The following is a 26,527-nucleotide window of genomic DNA, read 5'->3' on the forward strand; positions in this document are numbered from 1 at the left end:
ATTTGAAAGTATGGCTGCAATAAAAGTTCACTGTGAGACAAATTAGGTGTCTGTTAACTGTAAGAAACATTTACGGAAGCAATAAAATTGTCACCAAGACTACGAAGTGTTTCAGTAACTTTTGTATTGTCGACGGGCTGTGCAGGCAGGCTACGCCTTTACAGGCCATAAAGTAGTTCGGACATCTCCCTTTCCACAGGGAGATGTCCGAAAAGGCACAGGGGGCCTTACCAGAAAGGAGATAATCCTCTGTTGTGTGTCACCTCGTGTGAACGCCTTTGCAGTAGATGTCGCTTAGTTCAAAGGACTTAGAAGTGCCCGTGTGATGGGTATTACTTGATCTTTCACCCGAATCATCTGAAGTAGCATGTTAGACATTTTGTTAGGCTAACATCTCCAGCTCTCCTCGAGATCTTTCTCAAACAAGCAAGGTAAGAACAAAGCTGGTAAGTTCTAAAAAGGCTCCACGGTTTCATTACCAGAGCAGTTAATTCTTATCTGGAATTCTCCATTCTTGCAGAAAATTCAGTTCGGGTTTGTCTGCCAAGGATGTCATGATACAGATTTTTGAAACCGATTGGAAACCGGCACGCGCACGTACCATGTGATGTGATGCACGTGGCAGTCGTATTGAAGTGCTTTATGGTTGACGCTGGCACGAAAAATTAGTTTCAGGAACAAATAATTCACATACACGGTAAATATGAGCACTCTAGTGATGCTTGTCTAGTATTGCCGTTTTCAGTTGTCTTTAATTTTGCTCGATCAGTTGCATGTGAATGCGTGTATTTACTGTAACAAGGTGCCTGGGTTGAGCCAAATGTTTCGCATTAAGAACTTGCAGATCCTGCACACTGTGGGAATCTGTTATTTGAAGCATTTTGCTAGCTGACTATGGCATCACTTGTGGTTGTGCAAATTGTTGCCAGATCATGCTACATTTTCGTTAGGGGCAAGCACTTGTGTGATATGACAATGGCACAATGACTGAGCATAACATACTCCGGCGAGGAAACGTTATGACCTAGGTCAAAATCCTCAGTGCGATGCAATGTCATATGATCTCTTAGCGCTGTCTGCCACGAGGAAACGAATTGTTGCTATGCAAAGGAGCATAGCAACAATTTGAGACGGCGCTAACCGTCTCGAAGCGGCAACTTGCTTCTGAGGAGTGTGGTAGTATGGTGGAATAGGGTTATTATTTCGTACTATACCTCCATCTTTGGCAGAATGGATAAAACGTGTTGTTGCGCCTCGGGGACCGCACCATCAGGCATGCGACTTGTTTTATTGAAAGTATCCCAAACGAGGGGATAAGGGAACCTACCTACATGGAACAAAATGCCTGGTAAGTGGTCAATGCTTTGCATTAAAAACATACTTCATTGATTCCCCACTCTGAACTCGTTTACTTCGGCAGCAGCAGGCTCACACAACGGACATTGCGATCTTCTCAAGAACTGCGTGACACACATGTCTTCGTTACAGTATTGTCAGTTGTCATGTCCGAAATGCATGCACAGATGCTGCAACCCTCCGAGTCTGCATGGTGCACAAATTGCCAAACTCCATCGCTGCGCGATAGCGAACTGATAGAGTAGAGTAATGGAACCGTCCGTATCAATATCACATGACACGGATATAAAAATCTGGAAAAAAATTGCAGTCTAGCCCAAAAGGCGAAGCATTGATTGTGATAGCAAATTTAATATTAAAGTGCGTCCTGCTAGCAAGTGTTGCCACAGGTGCATAGCTGATTAAACCCACCTTACTTTGGCATCGTCATCATCAGCCTATATTTATGTCCACTGCAGGACGAAGGCCTCTCCCTGTGATCTCCAATTACCCCTGTCTTGCGCTAGCTGATTCCAACTAGTGCCTGCAAATTTCCTAACTTCACCCCACCTAGTTTTCTGCCGTCCTCGACTGCGCTTCCCTTCTCTTGGTATCTATTCTGTAACTCTACGCATTACATCGCCTGCCCAGGTCCATTTTTTCCATTCCACTTAATGTCAACCTTACTTTGTATAGCTGTCTAATAATTTGCTATCACAATCAATGCTTCGCCTTTCCTGCGAAACTGGGACTTATCTTATTTTTCGCATTTTTACCTATCCTACCCTCATTCCTTCTCCCTAGTCCAGAGAGTTATCCTACGTGATGCTTTACCAATGCCTCCTTTACTAGATGCCCGCCGCGTCGCTCGCTTTCCCATTGGGGCAGTGGTTCCCTTAGTTCTGCATAAATTCCGTGAGGCGGCGCTCGTTGCCTTTTCAACTTCCGCAGCGGCGGCCGAATACTTCTGCCGGCGCGTCGATAGGCGGGGAACTTATGCGTTGTGTTTTGACTATGTTTAATTCCCTTCCACTTTCCTCTTATTTTATAAACGTTCAAATCAATCAATCGGAAGTCCGAGATAAATCTTGTTACATGGAACCTATGCTTTGTTCAGTCGCTCAAGACTCCACTAAACATACATGGTATTCTCCTTAGATAAGTGCAACGTAGTAGATATCCAGGCTGCGCATGTTCACAAGATGTCAATCATTGCTCAGCCCAACGCTTCTGTGCATTACAATTTCTCCCACTATTTCTGAATGTGTTTCTTATTTTCTTATATGTTTTTAAATTGAACCATCTGAACTTTGTAGTTATTCGGCGTGCTTTCTTCGCGTCATTTAAGAATGAAAGCAGGTGGAAAAAAAAGCGAATATTTATTTAGGTATGTTCAACACACTCGTCCGAGAGCACAACAGGGTTGCGATGCGGATACAAATTGCTCGATGTCTAAAATCATTTAGCAACAGCTTGAATGGGCTGAAGGCGTTCTAAATACATCAGTCTGAATAAGCTATTCCAGCAACGCAGTAAGATATAAATTAAAAATTAGCATATTTACACAGCAGTGCTCTTGCTAAGAAAATGAAAATTTTCTTAGCAAGAGCACTGCTCATAAGCAAGAGCACACATAAAGAGCAAGAGCACACATAAAAAACAGTATTAAGTAATGAAAAAAAAAACAAAAAAACAGGTACCCAGCAGCAACAAAATAATAACATCAGTTATCTAGATTACAATATAGCTTCAAAAGAGTAATTTCACAGCAGGAGAGAGAACACCACTAAGCAATGTGCATATCAATTCCAACTTTGGTAAAGACTCGCTAGATTACAAAAAAAAAAAAAAAAATTAAGCACCCTTGTGGCGCCGGCTGGTGATTCTAAACGCTGGAAATAAGAAAATAATAACAAGGAAATATACGGGAAATAACAAAAGCAAATAGAAGAGAGGAGAGAACTGCAAAAATAGAGGACGCAGTAGGCATGCCAGTCAGTGGCACTACAGAAGGTTTCACAAACGCAAATATTAGCACTGTTCACTACACTAGCTAGGGCACAGACGTCGCCTCGGACAGCACCCTATGGAGTGTCCTTCAAAGCGATGATGGGGACAGATGAAGTGCTCGAATTTTTCAGCACAACCACAGATGTTAGTGCTTGCGCTGTGACAGTAAAAGACAAAACAGCTGGGATCTATTCGATGGTGAAGCGGGTGTTCTGATACCGGTATGTGTTTGGGTCCTACGCCCGTGCCCGCACAATTTTCCGGTGCAAGCGCCGCAGAGATACGATGGGGTATCATTATACCGGCATACTAGTGCAGACGTATACGTCGATTACTGTGCGCAGCATCAAACATGTCGAGAACACGCTGAATATATATCTTATTGGCAAGAGATAGTTCGACCGCAAGCCCAGCTAGGTCGCTCAGACGGTTATTCGTCATCTTGATGTGAAGATAAGTCTTCAATCTTCGAAGGCACCGAAACGTGCGTTCGCAAGATGATGACGATTCCGGTATCGTCACGGAGAAAACACCTAGCTTGTGCAGTTCGTGGAACGCTAGTTTATGCACTTCAGTGGTGTGACTGGGATCTCCGCATGGTCAAGGTTCAACTCTGCCCAGTAGCCGAGCGGAGTTCGCATAAAAGGGCATTGAAACCGTCTCCATATGTGGACATCTATGGTTTCGAGCCGACACTGTTTGCTGTGCTTGTGTTCTGCCGCTTATGCACCGTATAAAGACGACACGTGTATCCCGCGTGGTATACGTGCGCTGCCTTCGGTTACACAGCACTCGCGGTTATGCGACTTCAGCAGGGCGAAGCTTATTCTCTGCCGAAGAGGCCTGTGAGTGGAAGGCGCCTGTAAAAGAGCGTATTGCATCCGAGGCACGAACTTGATTGCCGGTTCACGCAAGCAGACCGAACAACGAAGGGTAGCCTATTTTTTTTATCTATTTAGAACCGTTGGAGCCATTTTTATCTTATTGCGGCAGTTCGCGCTGTATTTCAAGCGCCTATTCTATCACAAGCGAGAGGGTAATTACTTGTGATCAGAAATTTTGTATAATAAGTTGTTATGCTTAAACAAGGCCGTCCTTTGTAAGCAGCGCCGTTCTCATGCATCTGCCTCCAATTTGTACATCAAAAGTGACATTTTGTCTCATACCGCCTACCTTGGGTCAACTTTTCGGCGCTCTTGGGGGGTGGGGGGTGGGGGGGGGCACTGTCGCCCCTCCATGCCCTCCTCTGGCGCCGCCCCTGGTTTGGGACGATGACTGCAGCCGTTGTGTCGTTGGTTCATACCGGCCACCTACTCGGGGAGGACATGGCACTAAACAACCGTATCAGTATCATTTAACACACATATGAAAGGCTAAAGAAAAGTCGTAGTTTCGCCCGGAAGGCGAAGCACTTATAGCGATAGCTTTAATAAGTAGGGTTAGTAGTTTTATCGGTAATATAAGCTTCTGTAAACATTCGCTTACTGACCAAATTAACGAGCATGCTGTCAGACGCACACAAGCAAACATGAACCTATCTCGCTTGACACTCGATGACCATGGACGCTCGCTGTCAGAACGCTGGCGTGAAGAGCGGCAGCAGCGGTGAGCGAATTTCTCTTCGTGCTGCATCTCGCTTCAACGCGAACTAGGCGCCCAGGTGCGCGCGAACACAGCGCACACGAAGCCATCAGGCATATTGGGTCGCCTAGTCTTTGCATACACCGCAGATTACCTCCAAGATAAAGCGCGTGCGGCCGCGGCATGCGCAGCCGCGGCCGGAGTAATAGAGGAGATGCGCGTTAACCTGCCCCCTCCCAGCGCACGCACATCACCCCGCTCTACCATCCTTGTCGATTCACTCTCGCACTTGCAGCATACGGCGCGCGGCCGCGATCTTATCGCATTTGAACGTTATGTGAAACCACCAACTACGGCGAAAATTTGTCCGGAGTGTCCATATAATTGTTAACGCAATAATAAAGAATAAACAAAAATGAAGGTAAGTAAAGAGGAGACAGAGGTAGAAGGTTCATGGGCAGCCATGGATAGCGCAGGTGTTGATGCGGATTTCAGCGGAAAATCTCTGAATGATAGGTAGGTGCAGTGCTAACCCATTACGGTCGCTCTGGGTGCGTAACCTAATGACCTGTGAATTTCGTTGAAAAATATTCGTAATGAGATGCCCTTTCACAAAGGACGCGTTCCGCACCTTTTATGAAATATTTTGCAATATCCCTTCAAGCTATGCAAACCTGCAAAAAAAAAGTTAGAGAACCAGCTATCCTACACAAACAGTAAGCATAAGCGGCTATGAGATGAAAGAGAATAAAATCGCCACCTACAGAATAGAGACTGAACACAAAACTAGTGATTCATGCATAGCTTGCTCTCGCAGGTTAAAGTGCACTGCAAATTCGGAGCATGTGAAACACCTGCAGGGCAACGAAATAGGAAATACGTATAAGGTTCGCGCGCTGCAATTCCAAAAACTTTTGAGAATTATCAGTCAAGAACATAAGACCTGGTCTGAGCAAGCTTAGCGGTTAAATAGTATAGCATCTATCTTTCACACAGGGCACAGATAAACATATAGCTTGCTAGTACTTAAATTTATGCGGAACATCACGGCGACGGTGAAACTTCACCTGGAGTGCCCATGTAATTACTTTTGCAGCAAAATAATGCAGATCCAACACACATTTTGGAATCTATGTGAAGCGGTTAATGAAATGCTATAACTCTTCCATTCCATTCCTGCTCTCGCACATCCATGCTACGTAATGTGACAACTCTTATGTTACCTTATATTTCTTAATTTCATCATATTATTGATGCGAAATCGTCAAATAGCCTATTGAGCGGAAAAACCGGCGTCTGTCTTCTGTAGCTGCGAAACGGCGCCTAATTTCCCAAAGTCTGCGACGCCAAGTCATGACCGCGCCTCCTCCTGCTGGTGCTTCATTAACGCGCCAGGTGCCTGGCCATAGAGGCATCGAGGGGAATGTTCTGGCTGATCAAATGGCCACATTGGACAAATGGACTACATCGCGAGCCCTTAACCCTACCGCTTCTATCCCTGCCAGCGATCTCAAGCCCTACTTGAGAAAGAAACTTCGCACCCACTGGCAGCGCTTGTGGGATGCCGAAACGAACAATAAGCTCCACTTAGTTAAGCCACAAATAGGTCCCTGGCATCCCGTTACGAAAATACGAAGAACAAATGTCCTATTCTCTCGTCTGAGAATAGGACATACATACGGCACCCACAATTTCCTCTTAACTGGAAATGACCCGCCAACCTGTGGTAGATGTGGAGAGAGGCTTACCGTGCTCCACGTCCTCGTGGAGTGCAGGGAAGCCGAAACAGAGAGAAAAAGGCACTTTCCCCTAGCGTACCGATACTGTCTTCCACTCCATCCCGCTATGTTTCTGGGCGACAAACCTCTCTTTAGCACTAAAGCTGTCCTGGATTTTCTGAGCGATGTAGTATTGCATGTTATTTGCCCAATAGTTTCGTAGCGCATCCCCTCTCCAGAGGATGTCGCCGCGATAGTAGTTTTGCATAGCACGTGCCTCCAGGCCCTTGCGTTTCAAAGGGTCTGTCAAGGCAGTAGTGCTGTTTGAAAAGTTTATCAGTGATAAATTTTCGTTTATCTTCATTATGTTGCAATTTGTTCTTTCGTGTTCATTGTGCACCTCATTAGCCATTGCCATAATTTTATTACATATATATTTTACGCATTTTACAGCGATTGTTTTTAGGCCCTTTTACAGCCACGACACATCTACCTTTCGCAATTCATTGCTCCATTGTCAACTCATGAACACACTGGCCTGGCGCTCTTTGGCCATACCTGGCCCTTGCGCCATTAAACACCATACATCATCATCATCAACGCGCCAGGTGTTGCTTGAGAGGAGGGGGCATCGCCGCGACGCCGCGTCACCCCTGCTCTCGTTCTGGGTGGTAAGTGGTTCTTGAGGGAAAGGGAAAGGTTGGCGCTATCTTCTGCAGCCCTTGAGGGAGCACGGCTCAGCGCCAATCGTTCTGGGATGCCGGAGCGCGGTCCGTATCTCTCTCTCTCTCTCTCACCCACACTGGGCTTAGCTGTTTCACGCGCATGCCGGCCTTGGTAGCCGCTGCTGCTTCCTCGGTCTCTCGTCGCGCAGGACGTCCGTGGCATGCGGCGTTGGCACCGCAGGCTGCTGCTGCTTGCTGGCTTGGGCAGCACGTACAGCTATGGTACATTACTCGCAGCGCAAAACTCGAAAGACCGCTCAGCGGCGTTCAATTGGGCATTCATGCTTTCGCATTTACAGCTCGGAAGTGCTTAGGTGTCCTCGGGTTTTGCGATAGCAATTATATGGACATTTCAAGAAGTTTTCCGCCGCCGCCGTCGTCGTGGTCGTGAGGTTCCGTATTAAATGCGATAAGTTCGCGGCCACGCGTAGTATCCGGAAGGTGCGATTGAAAGCATGCGAGTGTAAGGCGAGAAGGATGGTTGCTTGGTGCGGTGACGTCTTCTCGAGCGCGCAAGGGAGGAAGGTGCGCGCGCTATGATGGAGGGGTCGGGGGGGAGGGAGGTGTAATCATGCGAGGGTGAGCCGAGAAGGATGGCGACTTGGTGCGGCGGCTTCCTCTCGCGCGCGCAAGCAAGGAAGACTGGGAGGGAGACGAGGCAACCTAAAGTTTGCCCGCGTGGCACCAGCGCCGAATGCTTCCCTGGCGGGAGGATGGAATTGTCGAAGGTCGTCGCTGGGCCAACGCGCGCCCGTGTTCTCTACGGCGCGAGCGATCGTGCGCGTTCTTTTCGCGACGGCGAGCGCGACCTCATCAACCAACAAAGGTGGCACGCAATACTGCTGTGTTGTTGATTGCCACAACAGCCTCGAAAGGTCGAAAGCCGCCCGTGAAGTCCTACAGAATTCGGGAGAGGTGGTACGAGAAGGACAGACGACAAGCGTGGATAACTGCAGTGCGCCGAGTCAAGTAAGCCACGTACTTTCGCATTCGCGTGCAATATAAAAGCCACTCGATAAAAACGCAATAGTAATGTGCCTGTATTTAGCGCATGGCCGTTTGTTTAGACGTGTCGCGTAGTTGAATCATACAGTGACATCCGCCGTGTTAGCTTAGCGGTAAATGCATACGTGTTGCGCCACTAAGCTCGACGACGCGAGCTCGATTCCCGGCCACGGCGGCCGCATTTCGATTAAGGCGAAATGCAAGAACACACTTGTTACCGTCTACTTTGATTTTTGTGCACGTTAAAGAACTTACGATGGTCAAAATTATTCATGAGACCCTCCATTACAGCGTGCCTCATAATGATATCTTGGTTTTGGCACGTAAAACCCCCCGAATTTAATTGATTGTACTGTTCGTTCACTCGCAATCGGCAAGGACGAGCTCAAGAGAATTATACCCCTTTTCCAAACGCTGCAACCTAAATTGCTAGTTGTGCACGCAACAAAAGGGGCCGCGCGCTACTCGTCTTTTGTGTGGTGGCTATCCGTGTTTAATGCAAGCTGCGATGCGTTGGTTAGTGGCAGATCGGAAAGCAGCTACCCGAGACGTGCGCGTTATGTTTGTTGCTTGGACATGCTTTCTAGGTTCACAATATCTAAGCATGCTTTAAAGTAATTGCCACTTTGCACATTCTTCCTGCCAAGAATCTTCCTTTCGTGTAGTAGCCGGCCATTTAGCTGCGGCGGGGCATTCGCCCGATGAGAAACTAGATTTCCTTCGATGAGGCATGTATCGCTAATTCTTACGCTCGTGCTGCTGGTCCCAAAGTAATCGCTGGTGTGGGAACTGTGATCACTGGTTACTGTGACCTGGGTTCATTTCACTGAGCAGTTTGTACGAGCGATTCCTCATGAGCAGTGAAGATACCTTGCTCATTAATGCAATGAGTTGTCATGACTCTAACATCTGCATTGAATAAGGCATGATATACATTAAATATTTATACAGCATGATATAAGGCATTATGCGCATATGTAGTACTTACATCGATAATTAATTTTATTGGCTCATTGATGCCTAATGCATGTGTTCTTTCTGTGCTGACAGTGTTGATGCCACTCCCTGGGAGCCAAAATGAGAGCAGCCATGTGTGCGCGCCCAGCGACCAACGAAACCAACCGCAATCGTCACCGTCTCTGTACATCTCTGCAAGCATGCATGACCGCTTTGTGACTGCACCAAGAGAAATAAACGTGACTAAATTACTGAACTCGGTTTGTACCTCTAACTCGATGTCGTATACAATATTGTTGGACACCTCCGACACGCACTTGGCTTTCACTGTCACAGCACCGCCCACAATTTGTTCAACGCCATACACGTGTGGAAGCAGACGCTCCCCTTTCTTGAGGTTGCCGCCACGAAAAAAGCTGTCGGCAATCTTCTTGAAACCGCATTGCAGTCTTTGCAACGCTGTTCAGCAAGCAGGCGATCTTCTGCCGCCGTCGAAAACGGAGCGCCGTGAGCACCAGCAGCGAAGGAAAGCGCGGGCGAAACAACGTAAACAAAGCGGTGACTGCACCACAGAACACCCATACTGCACCACGGTGCGACCACGCTGCTTGACATTTCCACATTGGGGGCGCTGTCAGGAGGCGCAGTAGCGCCTTCTGGCGATTTGTTTTCTCGCGGGGAGATGATGTGCGCGCGGGGGATAATGGCGTATCTCTGCTTCTATACTCTGGCCGCGGCTGCGCATGGCGTGCCGGAGTAGAAGCGGAGATGCGCCCTTTATCTGTCCGGAGATGTGCGTGCGCTAGGAGAGGGCGGGCGGGGGAGAGGGGGGGGGGTTTAGATAAGGGCGCATCTGCGCTTCTATTCCGGCCGCGGCTGCGCATGGCCTGCCGTAGTAGGCCGCGCGTTTTATCTTGGAGGTAATCTGCGGTGGGTCCGAAGGCTAAAGCCCGGCCCACATTCAGCGTTTTTACCGGCGTCTCCTGCCGTTGCGTCTCTGAGCGTCGTTGCATCAACGGCGCCGGAGAGGTCACCCAGCCACATGAGAGGCACGCAAACAGCGCCAGTCCAGCGTTGCACAGTGTGACCAGACAAATTTAACCAGAAGCAGTGGGCAATGTCATTCAAGTGAACTATGAGAAATATTCCTCATTGAGGTTTTTATACCCTGTTTATAGTTCTACGGCGCACACACAAACAAAAAATGTCGCAGTTTCGCCCGAAAGTGAAGCATCAATTGCGATAGCAAATTATTCGCCAGCTATACGGAGTAAGGATAGTAGTTTTATCGGCTGTAAAAACTGGGACACATTCGCTTACAAACTGAATTAACAAGGATGGTGTCAGCGCGCACACGCAAACATGAATAGCTCACACTCAATGACCGCAGATAACCACTGTCAAAACGCTGGCAGCAAGCGCAGCCGCCGCAGCGAGCGAAGGTTCGTGCGGTCTATCGCTTCAACGGAAACTGAGCGGCGAATGCACATCGCATACAAAGGTCAGAGCGGTGTGGAGATCGCTTTTAAGAGACGGTGCGGGCGACTGCCGCAGCCGGGCAAAGTACAAGCGCTGATGTTGGCAGAGTAGAAGCTGCCCCCTCTCCCTCCCGCGCTGCCTTCCCGCTTTCCTCCTTTCGCGTGGGAGATTGAGTGGCCACTTCCGCTTGCGCCCGGTTGCAAGATACGCATTTGGTGCCGCAGCACAGCGCCGCCCCGCCTTCCTCCCATACCCCCACGGCCTTTCGCGCGACGGCATTCGCGTTTGCTTTCCGCCGTGCGTTCGCTCTCCGTGATAGCGCGCGTCCCCCGCGCGCTTTCACTCGCGCATACGGCGCGCGGCGACGATTTTATCGCCCTTGGACTTTATACGGAACCTCACGGCGGCGACGACGGCGACGCCGACGACAGAAATCTGCTTGAAGTGTCCATATAATTGCTATCGCAATAAAACACACAAAAAATAACATTAACGGCAGCGCGCTCGAAGGTACGAGCGGCTGCTTTCTCAGATGGCGCCGCCTCGCCGACTAGGGACTTTATCGCCGACAAGACACTGACGCCCCATGGTGGCACGCACGCGAACTGGTCGCTGCGGAAGTCGCTTGCAAAAGTTGCCAGCAGCGCGGCCGCGGCCACGCGCTGATTGGTGGCAACATTTCTGGTGTGTCTTGAGCACGGCGTTTCGGCTTGGCGCCTCCCTCAGCGTCGACGCTGAGCGACGCCGGGTGACGAAACGCCAGAAAACGCCTGGAAAACGCTGAATGTGGTCAGGCTTTAACTGACGGCTTCGTGTGCGCTGTATTCTCGCACGTCTGGTTGGCGTTGAAGCGAGACGCCGGCAGTCACGAAAGGTGCAATATAATTCACTGGCCGCTGCTGCCGCTCTTCATCACGCCAGCGTTCTGGCAGCGAGTGTACGTGGTCATCGAGTGAGATGTTTCATGTTTACTTGTGCACTCGTGACACCGTGCTTGTTAATTTAGTTAGTAAACGAATGTTTACAGCAGTTTATACATCTAATAAAACTACTAACCTTACTGCGTATATAACTGTCTAATAATTTTATATCGAAATTTTGGACGAAACTGCGACTTTTTTTTTCAATGTACTGCCCGCTTCTTGGTCAATCCCCAGTTGTGGGTATGTGCTGTAGTATGGAAATAATCATCGCCATCATGAACACGCGGCGATCATCGCAAAGAGCTAGCGTTGGTCAAAGAGCTATCGTTGGCACGATAGAAGTGTGTATACGTGCAATTGTGGCCTAATGGTCACTGAAGGAGACTACCTACACCGTAACTATTACATAATGGAACATATGTTCAAGTAATTAATATAGATTCTGTCAAGTCTCGGCGTGACCCATGTCTGCGTGAAAGAGGTTTGTTGAAGAGCGGCGCGTGTACGTACGTATGCACATTGCCACATACACAATGATCCAAGTTGGTCCGATGGTTGATTTCGAAACCTGATACCTCAGCACAGCACCCCGATGCGCTACCGATTCGACCATGCACGGACTGCCTAGTGACACGGGTAGATGGGAAAATGGTTAGATACATACACAGATACAAACATATATAGATAGGCAGATACATACATAGCCCCGCAACGTGCATGTAGCACCCTAAGAATGATAACGCATTGATATTCTGTAAATCTTGAAAATGATCACTCCGTATAGTCAGACAAGATTGCCTGAATGTATATGTTACGTGGGTTCGACTCCACCTTGCACTGGCGAAGTTTGTAATATTTTTCATTCCTTGAAGAGCGGCGCGTACGTAACCAGTGGCACATACCCATTTGAGTCAAAGAGATTCATTGAAGAGTTCCACATGTCCAGTTAGCCTTAGCTATAGTGACCCAAGATGGCGTATAAGACGTTCATTAAAGAGTGACACATAACCAGTGGCACGCACCCAGTAACACAATAAGAGAGAAAGAAAGGGAAGAAAGACAAGGAGGTTAGCCAGTGTAAATACCGGCTGGCTACCCTGTACTGGGGAAAGGGGGTAAAGGGAATAAAAGGTGATAGAAGTTGGCGTGAAACGGGTAAACTGATGAGCGGCATATACACAGAGCCACATATATACCCAGGACCCAAGTTGGCCCGACGAGTGGTATTGAACCCGGATCCCTCATCGCAGCAGCCGCGTCATTAGGCCATGGACTACCTAGTGACCCAAGTTGGCGGGAAAACGGTTAGAGACAGTGCGTCAAGTGCCCTAAAAACGCTAATCGCATTGATAGATAGTGCTCGTATTGTACGATAGATAGAGAGAGAAAAGTCATAAGGGAAAGGCAGGCAGGTTAAGCATGCAGGCTGAGCCCGGTAGGCTACCCATACGATAGATAAATCGTATCGTGCCTACCCGGTGCTCAACTCCAAGGTCCCTATATACGCATTCCAGGGGTTCTGTAACTCTGTAATCATATAGCCAGTCGCCTTGTCCCATCTTACAGAGCAGAAATGGCATAAGGGTGGCGGCCCGGCCGCTCTTTTGTTGCCAGTAGGAGTGGCTGCAGCTTTGAAACCACTGCATGCAGTGACCATTGCTCAGTGATTTGTGACTTCGACTAAAAATCTCAGAAACCTAAATGAGTGGGGGAATTATGGAAATTAAATAATGGTATAATCCGTGAAGAGAACTTCACCGGAAATGCATATAAATTACTGGAAGAAGTTTATTTCTTTTTCTTTAGCAGAAGATTACGAAACCTAGTATTATGGTAAATGTACGAGAAATAGGAACATTTTAAGCAGGATGTCAAAAAAGGTGCAATTGAAAGAAGTTTCTGCCTCAATTACGAAACAAGTTAGGTGCGAAAATGAACGGAAGAGTCAGTTGCGTAACCTTCTACCAGAAGACAGTGAAAAGCCTGGCAACTTTTGAGAAGACATTCGACAAATCAAACACAAGCTGGAAGTAATAGAAATGGAAAAGCATGGGTGGGGGAAGGGGAGCGGGGGGGGGGGGGGGAACAAGCCGAGAATCTCGTGACGCCTTTTCAGATCAGGTTGCGATGTTACAACTCGGCCTGAAGAAGGCTTTTGATCGTGTATAACACCAAGTATTATTAAATATTTTGGAACAGTGGGTTAATTGCTCATTCTAGACGGTGTAAGGATTGCTTACTCAAATTGCGCATCTAGAATTATTGTAAACAAGAACGTTAGTGGGTGGAGATGACTCTCCAAAAGTGAAGGCGGTTTCCGCCATCTTGCTAGAGGCAAGAAGCCTGAACTGCCGTAGCCGCTGTAGCAAAACGCGAAGTGTGTTCATCGTGCTTATTATTAATTGTGCTCGATTGGATACAGTGTTTAACTGGTTGGGACACGTTTTCCTAGGGCTTTACAACACTTCAGTAGATCATGGCTGCACCAATCACGTGAAGATGACACCGAGTATAACGTTCCACTTGTAACATAAGGTCTCGTCATTAATTTGCAACGACCAGCCGCATGTCTTGCGTACCTTTGCTTCAGTTGGGAACGGTTGAACGTGCTCGTATGTACATACATGCCAATATTAAACTTACGCCTTAAATACCCGTTGGCACATCACTGCGCGCGGTTTTTACGTAGTCCAGGTACGGACTCCACTAGGTTTGTAAGAGAGGTTGGGATTTCGCCACTGGCTTGCATCGGGTTCGTTGTACTCTGCACAGTCGTAAGTGCAGCGCTATAGTCATGTGTACACTTCTGTTGTAATATAGTTCGAACACAAGAGCGCTTGTGCTCAACCCCTATAACGAAAAAGATTGCAGACTGCTATTTAAGGTTTCGGATGCATCACATCACTGAGAAACCTAATCGAAAGAATTGTGAAGAAAAAGTGCGAACACTGCTTTTAAGGCTTGCAATATTTGAAACTTAGTGGACACAGAACGTGAGTTTCAAACTTAGCGTTTAGGGAACCTCTATGCATTTATAAAAGTTCAGGTGTTAATTGGAAGTGTTTTCTACTGTTTGTATGCCTGTCTAGCATTTCTATTACAATAACAATAGCTGTTCTAGACGGGGTGGATGAGTAGCAATAATTTCTTTAGGTGCATATAAAATGTAAGAGAACGTCTACCGTAAAGTTTGAAGACGTGACATCTTGCTTCGGTAAATATGAATATAAAGTTTTCAGAATACTAAATGAATGGAAATTTTGCGGTGCCTTTCTTGTGCAAACCAGCTCGGTAGTGTTCTGTACTAGAATAAAGAGCACTTGATATAGTATTGCGCAATAAATAAGGTCTCCAGCTGCGTGAGGGCGTTTGTGGAACTACCTGTAGCAGATAAAAAAAAATGAAGTGCAGTCTCCACACGTACACAGCCATGTAATAGCGCTCACGAAAGATACTGCAAACTAATAAAAGAAGGCGGTAGTTGCGCCGTATGGTCATATACGTTGGTGGGTGGAAAGTGTATTCCGTCTTTATACACGTTGGCTGAAAATTACTCACGTCGACTAGTGGGTAAACAGTTGGGAAAATTTACTACGCAGTCACATCACACGAGCCTAGCTTCTATGAAGAGGCCGTTCGTAATTTAACCGAGCGAGGAAGTGTGATTGGACAAACGTCCTGGCGGTATCTTTTCTCGTATAGCGTGCACCAAGAAATGAACGGAGGAACTTTTTTTCGAGAGCGACGATACAAAGCTTAAAGAGGTTTCTTCTCTATTTCTCATCGCGAAACTGCAAAGGCAATCCAGCGCTGCAGTTATTCTGCGGCCCCCTATGCTGGGGCCGCCCTCTTTTACCTCTTCCAATATGGCCGCCACGGCTTCACTCGCTCCCGTGTACGCCGCTGCAAGGACTGCCATTCCAGAATACAAGTCCCATCAGTTCGGCAAGGTTTTCCGCTTTCGCCACTGCTGTTTGCATTGTATTTGGAGACCCTCTGTCAAAAGATCATTCAAAACGAACAAGTCATGGAGTTTAGGCCACAAGCATGCGAAGGTAAAGTACTCGTTCGCGCGGATAATGTAGCGATGTTTCGCCATGATCAAAAAAAGTATATCAAGTGCTCAAACAAGTAGTTACCTTCTGTAAAACATCCGGAAATTTAATAAATCGGGAAACTCCTAAGGTTTCTGGCATGTAAATTAGCACCACACGTCTGAAGTACTTAAAGATGCACCATGGAAAATCTTGCTTCAAAAATACTTAAGCGCGCCGCTTCAGCCCTATCGTGAAGCAACACAGTATTGGAGTGAACAAACAGAATGCATTCGGGAGGAAACAGAAAACTGGCGTACTTGTCTGCATTCGCGATAGCAACCATGTGCAACGTGTTTTTGGTGGCCAAGGATATGGTGCGTTCTCCAAGCCTTTTATATGTCGCGAGCAAATGTACAAATACTTTGTCGGGCCTTCGCGGTGTTGATTTGGAATTCCAAATGGAAATGTACCAGTCCTGCAAATCTTTTTAAACCAGTAAAATGTGGAAGATTGGTCCATTTATTTTTGCGACAGCTGGTATATACCAATTAAGGCTTCTTAGGGATCCAAAAGAATTGCTATTGCGCTCTATAATACAAGTGCGTATAGGGCACATTTTGCCTGAACTTGCCATATCTTCATTTGATCAGAAGTGTGGAGACTGGCAAGGGATATCTTAAAAAAGTATCTGTTTTCCGTATAATATAAGTGCGTTTTTATTTAGACTACATAAGTGAAGTAACTAGAAAAAGATTGTATAGAGAGCTCACAGATATTATAATGCAAGTTCAATCCCTGTATCGGGCATGTAATTCTTTTTTTTTTTTCCTCATGCCCAGTTACCCGACTTTTTGGTTTCGAACTCGATTCCCTCAACACAGCAGCTATAGATGCTCTATACCCATTCGACCAGCAGCACTCAGCCAGCAGCCACGGTCAGGAAAGTCCGGGAGAAAGCCTCGCCTAAGAAAAAAAAAAAAATTCTTACTGTATTCCGAGTTATATCAGCGGCGCCGTGTGTGAACGTGATTATTGTGGCCCCTGGGCAGTGTCCTCACTATCATTATCAGCCTACAGTGGCACCCGAGGACTTCCTCAATTATGGTTTCTATGGTGTAAACACTGCAGGTTTCCACGTTATCGTTGACTCTGGCGTAGTAGGGTTATGTCTACAGAAACACTATTTACTTCTCCTGTAGTGCTGTATGTATGTGCCTATATGTCTCGCATGTGTCCCGTTGTGCGCTGCAAGTTATTCGTCTGTTCTTGTAGTTAGCAGAGTCGCCTCATCCAAGTCTGACGATCCGAGTCTCTCGCCGGATAGAGTTTCCCACAGAAATTACTGGAGGGAGCTCTGGCGCTATTGTGTGTAAAGCAAATAGTGCGCACATGGCAGCTGTAGCCAACGCATGGGAATGATGGTTAGTACATGGACTTACCTAAGCTTCGTCCTTCTCGCTTCAAACGGTATTGTGACTTTGAAAATTGTTCATTTTCAAAGACCGTTGCGTTATAGCAGCAACTATATATATATATATATATATATATATATATATATATATGCACAGTAGTTCTGTAAGTGCGCACACTCTTGTTGCTTCATAAATTAGGCCGATGAAGAAAGACGGAACGCAGTAAATAACTCCGCAAGAGCGTTTGAAGCACAAGCACGAAGATGAGACAAATCCATATATACTAACCACCATTCCCACGCTATTGAACCTTTTCGCGGTGATCTCGTGGGCGCTGCCATGTTTGATCACGTGGTGACGCGTTCATCGCTTGCCTAAACTTCCTCCGTTGCCTCCGTGTTTACCATGGATGTGTATGGCGCTGGTGCGGCTTAGCAAAGCTCTGTTTCGGGAGATATCGTAGGCGGTGACTGGGTGGACACGAAGCTTTGGCCACAGCTTCAGAGAACATGCAAAAGCGCTTTCGGAGCTGATTAAGATATGTCCAAACGGCGCGAGCAGCATATATGGTGCTTGTTGTGTACGTAAAAGCGGGGTAAATATGTATTCCAAGTATGTTTTCCTCTTCGTTCTTTATAAGGCAAATATTTTGAAGCAGCGGCTTGTCATGTTTCTGACTCAGTAAAGTTCCTCGATGCGGTCACTATCTGATTATTTTCTGCCTAACCGCTCGCGTGTGTGCTCATGCAGTTCCGTTAGATATGTTCTTTCTGCGCACAAGGCTTGAAACGTAGCTTTTTGTACATTGGAATACCTTGTAGCAAAGACGTATTAACGCTAGTAGTGAGTTTTAGTATAGCGTAAAACGCTTGCGTTAGCGTGCGACGCAATGCTAACGCAAAGAAAGGCTGCACTGCGCGGCTCAAGGTAGTGTTTTAGAATAGCGGAACGGAGCAAAACGCTAACGCTATATATATAACGCAAATACACTTGGGCGCCATCTCGAGGCGTATGCATCAAACATGAGCAAACATGAGCAAACCCTCTCGTTAAGCCTATACTGCGCCGCTAATCGAGAACGTATATATCGAAAACAACGCCCGTTTGTTACCTATAGCTGTACGCCGCTGTCGAAGCATCATCACACAAATCTAAAGTGGGGAATGAATGAGCCGAACAGTGCAGGCCGACGACTCGATAGATCCGTAGCGGGCAGCTCTCACTTCGGCTGGCGCCGCCATGTTGCCGTACGTAAGGCTCCCCTTGCGTGCGTTCGCGTTCACCTCTAAGTCCGGAAAATAGCGTATACGTACGTATTTATAAGAGCTCCAGCACCGTTTACGTACAGAGCATGCGCAGTGTGGTGCACGCAACAAAAACGCTAACTTTGCGTTTGCTGCTTTACGCTATATATACTAAATCTGTCTATAGTAACTCGCCTACTCTTGTGGACCGTCACAAAATATTGTAGCGTTAGCTACAATGGCCTAGCCAAGCCCGTTTCGCGCGGCACATCAAAAGCCGTGCTGCGCATGCGCAATGATCAGTGATGTCACACGGCTTGCGCACCGGAGCCACCGGAGCCGGCACCTCTCGCGCACTCCGCCGCCGCCGGTCTGCGCATTCCAGAGGAGTGACGTCGTAGCCGTGGTAGACGCACTGGCGCCGGCGCGCGCTCGCTGTGCAGTCACCGTCTGACACTGCGCTGGAGCCGCTGCGCTTCTGACTGGCGTTTGCCAGTGGGGTATAGCCATGGAGAAGGAGAGCGCAAATGCTGCTCAACAGCGCAGAAGAACGGAGAAGCTTATCTCATAAGAATAATCTTATCTTAAGAATAATCTTAAGAATGAGCTAAGAATAATCAGCTGAACCTTTGCTAACGCTACGTATATCCTAGCATAGCCGAGCTAAGCCACTGCAACTTTTTCAGCTTCGACCATTCGTGCGTTATCGGCGTAGTACCATCATTTATTGTGCGTATATAGTGCGCATATATTGAAGTCGCACCCATTCATTTATTCTTGACACGTTGGCGAAAGAGTGGGCGTAATTTTCCGTGCCAGTTGGGGTAGATATGTGTAGATACTGTGCGCGAAACCTACTATTACATGAAGCGGCGCTACTCACTTTATCATTGTTTAACGAGCGGTACTCACTCTTGCCGACGTACGGGGGCTGAAGCCCTTTCTTCGAAGGTTAGCGATACAACGCTGGCGGATGAGCAAATTTCTGTATCCTCGAGGAAAGCCGTACATCTCGAAGTGCTGGAAACACGTATATACGGACAGTTGCAGCAGGGGTCCGCGAACTTGGCCACACAGATTCATTTCATTCCTTAATATGCCAGACACTATTTTTGCAGCGAACTACTGCATCCGTCTTCAAACCACGTGATTCCGTCCAGCATGATTGGAGCACAATGCATTAGCGAAAACTCAGTTGCATTTCCAACAGTTGATCGCACAGAAGCAAGGTATAAGCGGTAATGGTTTCGTATTCGTGTGCGGTTGCTGCGGCAACGTATGGCACGCCGCCGAAAGCGCCATCTCGTTTCTCTAGAACAAACTGCTTCGCGAAAAGGGTCAATAGCTGAACGATCGCAGTGCCAACAGTTCGCATCTCGCTGAGCCGAGTAGCAGCGTCAGTGGCGGCTACGGAACACCGGCTTATCCGAATTAGCGGTTTGTGTTAAGTGGATCTTTGTGCATCGGGTCTACGGCAAACCAACCAAATGTTCGCACGCCATTCCTTACATCCGAAAATACGGCTTAACCGCGGGTTCGTCTTAATTGGAGTGTTTAATTATTATTATAGAGGATAGTCATGCCGCAGTCGGATGAAGGTAGCGCTGTGCATTTTTAGGTATCCCGTAAGCCACTCTGCTCGTCTGGCTGCAAGAAGTACTGAAGCGCTGCAGTTAATATTGCACAACTTTATATGCACTTACAACACGATCTGTTCTCGTGGGTGCTTTACCTGTCGTATAGTAAGTAGCATTAATGCAGCAGCACCGGTGCAGCACTATTTCACGCCCTATTTCAGCACTATTTCATGTTCAGGTATATGAAGGCACATTTATATATATATATATATATATATATATATATATATATATATATATACTATAATGCTAGCGTTGTTACTATAACATTAATGTATTCTTTAAATACACTTGCGTCACTTCATCGCAAATCAAAGAGTGGCATTGGCTGCGAACCCGACTGCTTGTTGTGAATCTGCAGGCTATACAGCTATATAAACTATTTTGCGCAGCCAATTACAATCAGAGAAAACCAGCTCACGGCTAAGAACTTCGGGCAATCTTGCGAGGCTTTCATAACGGTGCCTCTGCGTGGCGATTAGATTCCAATGTTTTCTTTCTTTATGTATTTCTCCTTCTTATTTTTTTTTCCTTTTTTTAATTTGGAAGAGCGGCAAGTAGATGGCGCAGCGAAACCCGCTCGAGAATGCTTTCCCCGCGGCATCAGCCACGGCGGCTCCGCTCAGTTCATTCTTGGGTTACGCTGGGTTTACGGAAGAAACGTCGCCCCCTTTGCTAAGGGTCCTTAGACCTGCCGGACGAGTTTTGGATCTTTACTTGAGCGCTCGACATTCTTTTTATTTCTTTTCTTTTTCCCGCCGTCCGTCCGGTCCCTCTTGCTGCGGCGGCGGAGGCAGCGCAATTTGCCCCTACACCGCTCTCGCCGGGCCCCACTCCGGAGGTCGGCCAATCGCCGGGCGCGCCTCGGGTCATGTGACGACTCGGCGCTTTTGCTTCGTTTTGTTTGGACGGAGCGCGAGGAGCGCGCTTCGACAGCTTCGTGCGGTTGGAAAGCGTGTTGAACGCGCGAGAGACTCGGGGGAGAAAAGTTTTTGCCGTCGCTGTCTGTGGCAGTTGTGCGCGCGGATAACGGTGTCTTCCCCGCTCCGACGATCGCATACCGTCGTCCCCGACGTCGACTAGCGCATCCCGGTGACCGTTCCATTCTGTCGGATTTTCCTGCGACGCTTTTCGCTCGCCCAACGTTGGAGAAATGGCATCCAAGTGAGTGCGAGGAAGTTTTGAGCAACATGTGCACGGCTGCGCGCGCGCGTCGTCGTCGTCGTCGTGGATACGGTGGATTGCTATACTTCGAGCGCTGCAAACGCTTGCGGCCGCTCAGCCGGTGGCCACCATCCAAACTGAGACAGTTTCTTTTCAGATGAAGAAATTGCGCGGTGCAGCTTGTGGCGCGGCGCATGCTGGAAATTATCCTGTAGCTCGAGAACGTATTCGTAGAAGCGTGTCTTGAGCTGCATATAAACGGTTTAGCTATAGGTTTGCTCAGTGAAAGAACAAATACTCTCTTTCGACCTGAGCTGTTCGCTCTTCGTGCCCTGACACAGGGACAGATCTATCGTGCACGCCGAAGAGGCTGAATAATAAGCTTAGATGGTATAGTTTCACCACCACCCTCGCGCTATGCACATGTGTCTTGCAGTGAAGCCATGCTTCAGAGTTGCGCACTTCACCACTCCCCCTCCCCTCCTCCCTCTTTTATATATATTTGCTTTTTTCCCCCTTTCAGCTAATGCGCAGCATAGCAAGTTTATTTGTCGCTCAAAAATACGTTAAGCGCTCTTCCGTCGACTTGTACCGATCAACAAGGTCAGACGGATCTCGGCTGCGGCATTTTCGCGTTCACATGACGCTGAATAGAGGTTTAGCTGCTGTCGTTAGTAACTAACGTTAGTAACAGGTACACGGTCGTCAGTGTTCCAGCTGCTGAGTTGTTCTTGCACTAACCGCGGCTACAAGGAGGAGGAAAAGAAAAACTTCGTATGCGCCTTGCGTAACAAGCGTCATGCGTGGCGTTTGCGACGTGAATATGTGTCGCATAACAGTATCTCATGCATCATGTGCTTCTGTTACATTTCACAAACGAGCGTCAGAGGTTGTGACAGTTGTGTCGTAGCGTCAGTTGTGTCGAAGCTTATTACCCGCGGGTGGGAAATGCTGCTTAGTAAATGTCAGCGCGGGAAAATTGAGGTGTCAAGAGTGAATAGATACCGCGTATGCTCACGCTGATCGACAGTGTATAATTATGCGCGACATTTTGATAACGCCTTCTTGTAATGAAAGTACGAAATGTCCTTGCTCCAACGGGATTGATATATTGTCGAAGACAGCTTTATGATATTCAAATTATTGTTTGTGCTGCCACGTAGTTTTGTGTCGAACGCGCTTCTATATAGACCATGACCAGAGCTTGCTCGGCGATTCGTATGGAGGATGTGCGTGTGTTTGCGTGTAAGTGTGCGCGCGTATGTGCGTGCATGCGTCAAGTAATTATTATAGCGTGTAACCTCGCACAATTAAGCCTGCTTATGAACTCTAACCAGATGCTTAAGATTGGTACTACCAAGGCATGGTATTGTCACGTAGCCATTACACAAAGGTCGATAAATCACAAAAGACTTTGAACAGTATGACGCTGTTGCTTTTTAGCTCGTTGGCGTAAACACTGCGCGACGTTCATGCAGCCGCTATGCAAACTTCGGCGCAAGGACGCACAACAGCCAATGGCCCAATCTCGCACATCGGAGCATTCTGAGAAATTTGCACACGCGGGATCGAATCCCGGCCGCGGCAACCGCATTTCGATGGGGGCGAAATTAAAAAACGCCCGTGTCCTGTGCATTGGGGGCACGTTAAAGATCCCTTGGTGGTCAAAATTAATCCGGAGCCTCCCACTATATACGGCGCGCCTATAAACAAATCGTGGTTTGGCACGTGAAACCCCATAATTCAATTCAATTCAATTTTGCGCACGAAGGAACATTTGAGTGACTGCTCAAACAACCTCTTCTCTCTCTCTCTCTCTCTCTCTCTTTGGAATAGTTTTTCAAGGTCTCCGACATCCGCTTTACCGTTTCTTTCGTTTCTGGATGCGCGCGAATCTATAGGAAGAAAAAAAACTACTTACCATTATGCAGCCGTTACGAAGCTCATTTAGTCGTGTGGCGTAATTAATCATCAACTCGCAAGGACTTCAGCTGGCGCCCTTATTGGTTATCCTCAATGATATACCTTGAGATAGTCGTTTTAGGGGTATAAATTAATTAAGTAATTAGCAGGATGAATGTTTTTTGCGTACTCCCCGAGATAGAGAGAGAAAAATGATTACGGAAAGGCAAGGTGGTTAACCAGGCTGAGCCCCATGGTAACCCTGCACCTGGGAAAGCCACGCACGCACACGCCAGATGAAAGAAGAGATGACGTGAACCCTAAGTTATCTTTCATCAATGCGAAACTCCAGACTCCGCATATAAAAGCTGGAACGGATGTGCGTGATGAGACTCTTATCGTGACAGATGCAGTATATCGTCCAAAGTAGCAGTAAAATACAAAGAAGAGAAAGGTGAGAATTGGAAACGTCACGCGAACACCTGGCGTCCTATATCGCGAGACCACTGGCTTACGCGGATTTGTTACCAAGGGCCTCTGTCGTGAGTTGGAGTTTCGTAATGGTAAAAGAAATCTCTAAGCGCTGCTTACTTAATTGTTGCGACAGAGATTGACGCAGCACAGCCGCAAACGCAGCCATCCATTTCAAGCCGCCGCCCTGTTGATCAAACGCGCGCAAGTGTGCGATTCAAACTTCCGTCTTGCCAGCGGGGCTTCGGCGCTTGACAGAAGCCAGCCGGCGGCAGTCAGTGACTGCCCGCCGCAGTGCATGCGTTATGAGCACGTGTAACACCGGGGAGCGTCTGCGATGATTCAAAGTTCCTGCGGATCGTTGTACACAAGACCTTTTTCATCTGGGGATGTATGTCTTCTCCACATGTCCGCTTTCGCCCAACGAATGGCGGCTCCAGCGATCGTTAAAAAAAAAAAAAATGAGAATAGTAATGTTCTGACCGTGCGTGATAGCTCTAGACCATAGCATGTGATGATACCACGTGATGCAATAGCAACTATTGCATTGACATTTTCCAAATCATGAAGAAAAAGAAACGCTGAATGTGCCGGCGTGCCCGCTGATCATAAATGGGATATACCGCTATTGTGCTGGAAGCCACTGGCACTCCATACGTGTGTGCACTGGTGCGGTGTACAAGACTACGCTGACCGCCTAAAGAGGTACTGACTTTAAGCGACCTACATCTTGTCACACAGGGTGTCATATAAGTGTAATTTAAACAAATGTGTGTGCGCGTGTGGGTGCGTGCCGGCGCGCGCAAATTGCCTCTTTAGCTCTTTCTTTACAATTTACAACTTTTCTTGGAAATATCTACACCACATAGCGACTTTATACGAAGTGCCGTATGTCGTTCTCTATAGACGCTGGACAACTGTGCAGCGTGGTCTGAAGCCACTTAGCACATAATAGCCTGCGCTTCTGACGATGTCTTATTTAATGTCGATGACACGCTGCCGCGCTCGTCTCTGGGCGGTACCGCGGGCTCTTGTACAGCCTATACGTACGTGCTGTCTATATAAGCTCCTATAGGTCACGTGACCTTCCTAATGCGCGCGGTGTAATGACCCGGCACGGCACGCGGGCGCATCGGGACCAGGACGGCGACACGACCACCCCATAGTCTCCAGGATAATGGCTGCATGCATCTTCACATTTTTGTTCGCCGGACCCCCTCTAATTGCAGTGACAGAGACAGGCCTGCAGAGCCGCTGCTTCCGATGACTGCAGCGCATTCTTTCGCATCGTGCCATCTGCACACTCTACGCACGCGCAGCGTCTGGTCCGGGCATCGGCTGGCTGCTCTGATTTCAGGTTGCGGGGTCGGAACTCGCGTACGCGGCACGGCGAACAATGCGGACGGCGACCTCTGATGGCGTCCTTCTACGTGGCTGCTGCCACTGTTGCGACGAAGGCGGAACATGCTGAGGACGTGAATCACTCCTTTGAGAAATTTTACAATGGCCGGCGCGGGCGAGTCCTTGGGCAACCGAACTGAGGAGTATGTGCGCGCGGTTGCTTCCGGAGTTTAGGATTTGCGGCTTTTTTTGCCTGGCCGAAATGCGGATCGGTGTGTGACAATGGAGCGAATCCATCACCGCTCGGCATCGTTTGTAGACTATACCGGGCCACCGTTGGTGGGGGGAGTTCGGCCTCGCGAGAAGGCGCCCGTGAAATCTTACGGCCTCGCGGCGTCTCTGCAGGAGGAGGTCACTGCGATCCATTCGTTACATCTTTAGAAGTTGCTTTTATAACGTAATCTATTCGATGAAGAAGCTTCGCCGAGAGCGCCCCCCATGTGGACCTCCTCGAGCGCGTGCACTATACCACGGAGGTCTAAGCAGAAGCTTTAGTATCTATAACTTGCTTGCGATAGTTGTTGAACTCCGTGGCAAACAAAAAAGTTGTCGCAGTTTCACCTGAAAGGCGAAGCATCAGTTGCGATAGCAAATTTGTAGAGAGCTATACAGAGTAATGATGGTAGCTTTATCAGGTGTATACCCTTGGAGATGCAGCAGCACCGGCAACACGCAGAACTGGTGTCGACGCCGTCGGCGTTTTGCCCGCGTTCGCACAAAATGCGTACGGCGTTGGGGACTGTTGCCGGAGCCTCTGATATAAATAGGCACTTGATGCCGCAGCTAAACGTCGCCTCCCTTCCCTCCCCCTCCCCCCCTCCCCGCCACGACCTTTCGCGCGTCGGAAGAAGGCGCGTTTGTTCTACATATATGGTGATTGTAAAGGAGGAAAGAGACTTCTGCAGCCCTTAAGGGAGCACGGCGCAGAACGCGCGTTTTTTCTTCGCCGTGCGTTCATTCCCCGTGAAAGCGCGCGTCCCTCGCGCCCTTTCACTCGCACATACAGCGTTCGGCGCGCGGCGACGATTTCATCTCCATTGACGTCATACGGAACCTCACGGCGACGGCGACGGCGACGCCGACGGCAGAAATCTGCTTTTGAGTGTCCATATAATTGCTATCGCAATAAAAAGAGCACTGTGTATGACCGCCTCTTCTTTGTTACACTTGACAACAGCAGCGCTGAGGCGAATGAGACCTTGACTTAAGTCCGGGAAACACGGGCCGTTGTGAACGCCGCGAGATACCACTGACATTCGTCGCTCTGTCTTTTTCTTCCGGCCCTTCCTTCCATTTTGCATGCGGGAAGCTCTCGAGACCCTTTCGCCACGAGCGACGGAGAAGCGAGTCAGCGCAACATTCATGCGCTGATTCTTCACCATTTTCACCAAAGATCCTTTTCTCGCTCCGGCGCTTCTGCAGCGTTGAGGTCCAACTAGCTCCCGCGGACACGTGTTCTCCTGTGTCCACATAGTGGCGAGCGCTTTTAGTTTTTTTTTTTTTTTCCTTTAAAAGAGAGCGGCCAC

At 48.1% G+C, this 26,527-nt stretch overlaps 1 protein-coding gene across 2 annotated transcripts in view; it reads left to right on the top strand.

The window, feature by feature from the left end:
• Positions 1-21,011: 21,011 nt before the first annotated feature.
• LOC119441940 (plasma membrane ascorbate-dependent reductase CYBRD1) overlaps positions 21,012-26,527 on the top strand; it is a 147,856-nt gene continuing 142,340 nt past the window's right edge. For both annotated transcript variants that reach the window (XM_049661748.1, XM_049661749.1), the window contains exon 1: positions 21,012-21,227. In XM_049661748.1, coding sequence (XP_049517705.1) covers positions 21,217-21,227 — 11 coding nt within the window. In that variant the 5' untranslated portion in view covers positions 21,012-21,216. The remainder of the gene's footprint in view (positions 21,228-26,527) is intronic.

Source organism: Dermacentor silvarum, chromosome 2, assembly GCF_013339745.2.
Source record: "Dermacentor silvarum isolate Dsil-2018 chromosome 2, BIME_Dsil_1.4, whole genome shotgun sequence".
NCBI classification, from domain to species: domain Eukaryota; kingdom Metazoa; phylum Arthropoda; class Arachnida; order Ixodida; family Ixodidae; genus Dermacentor; species Dermacentor silvarum.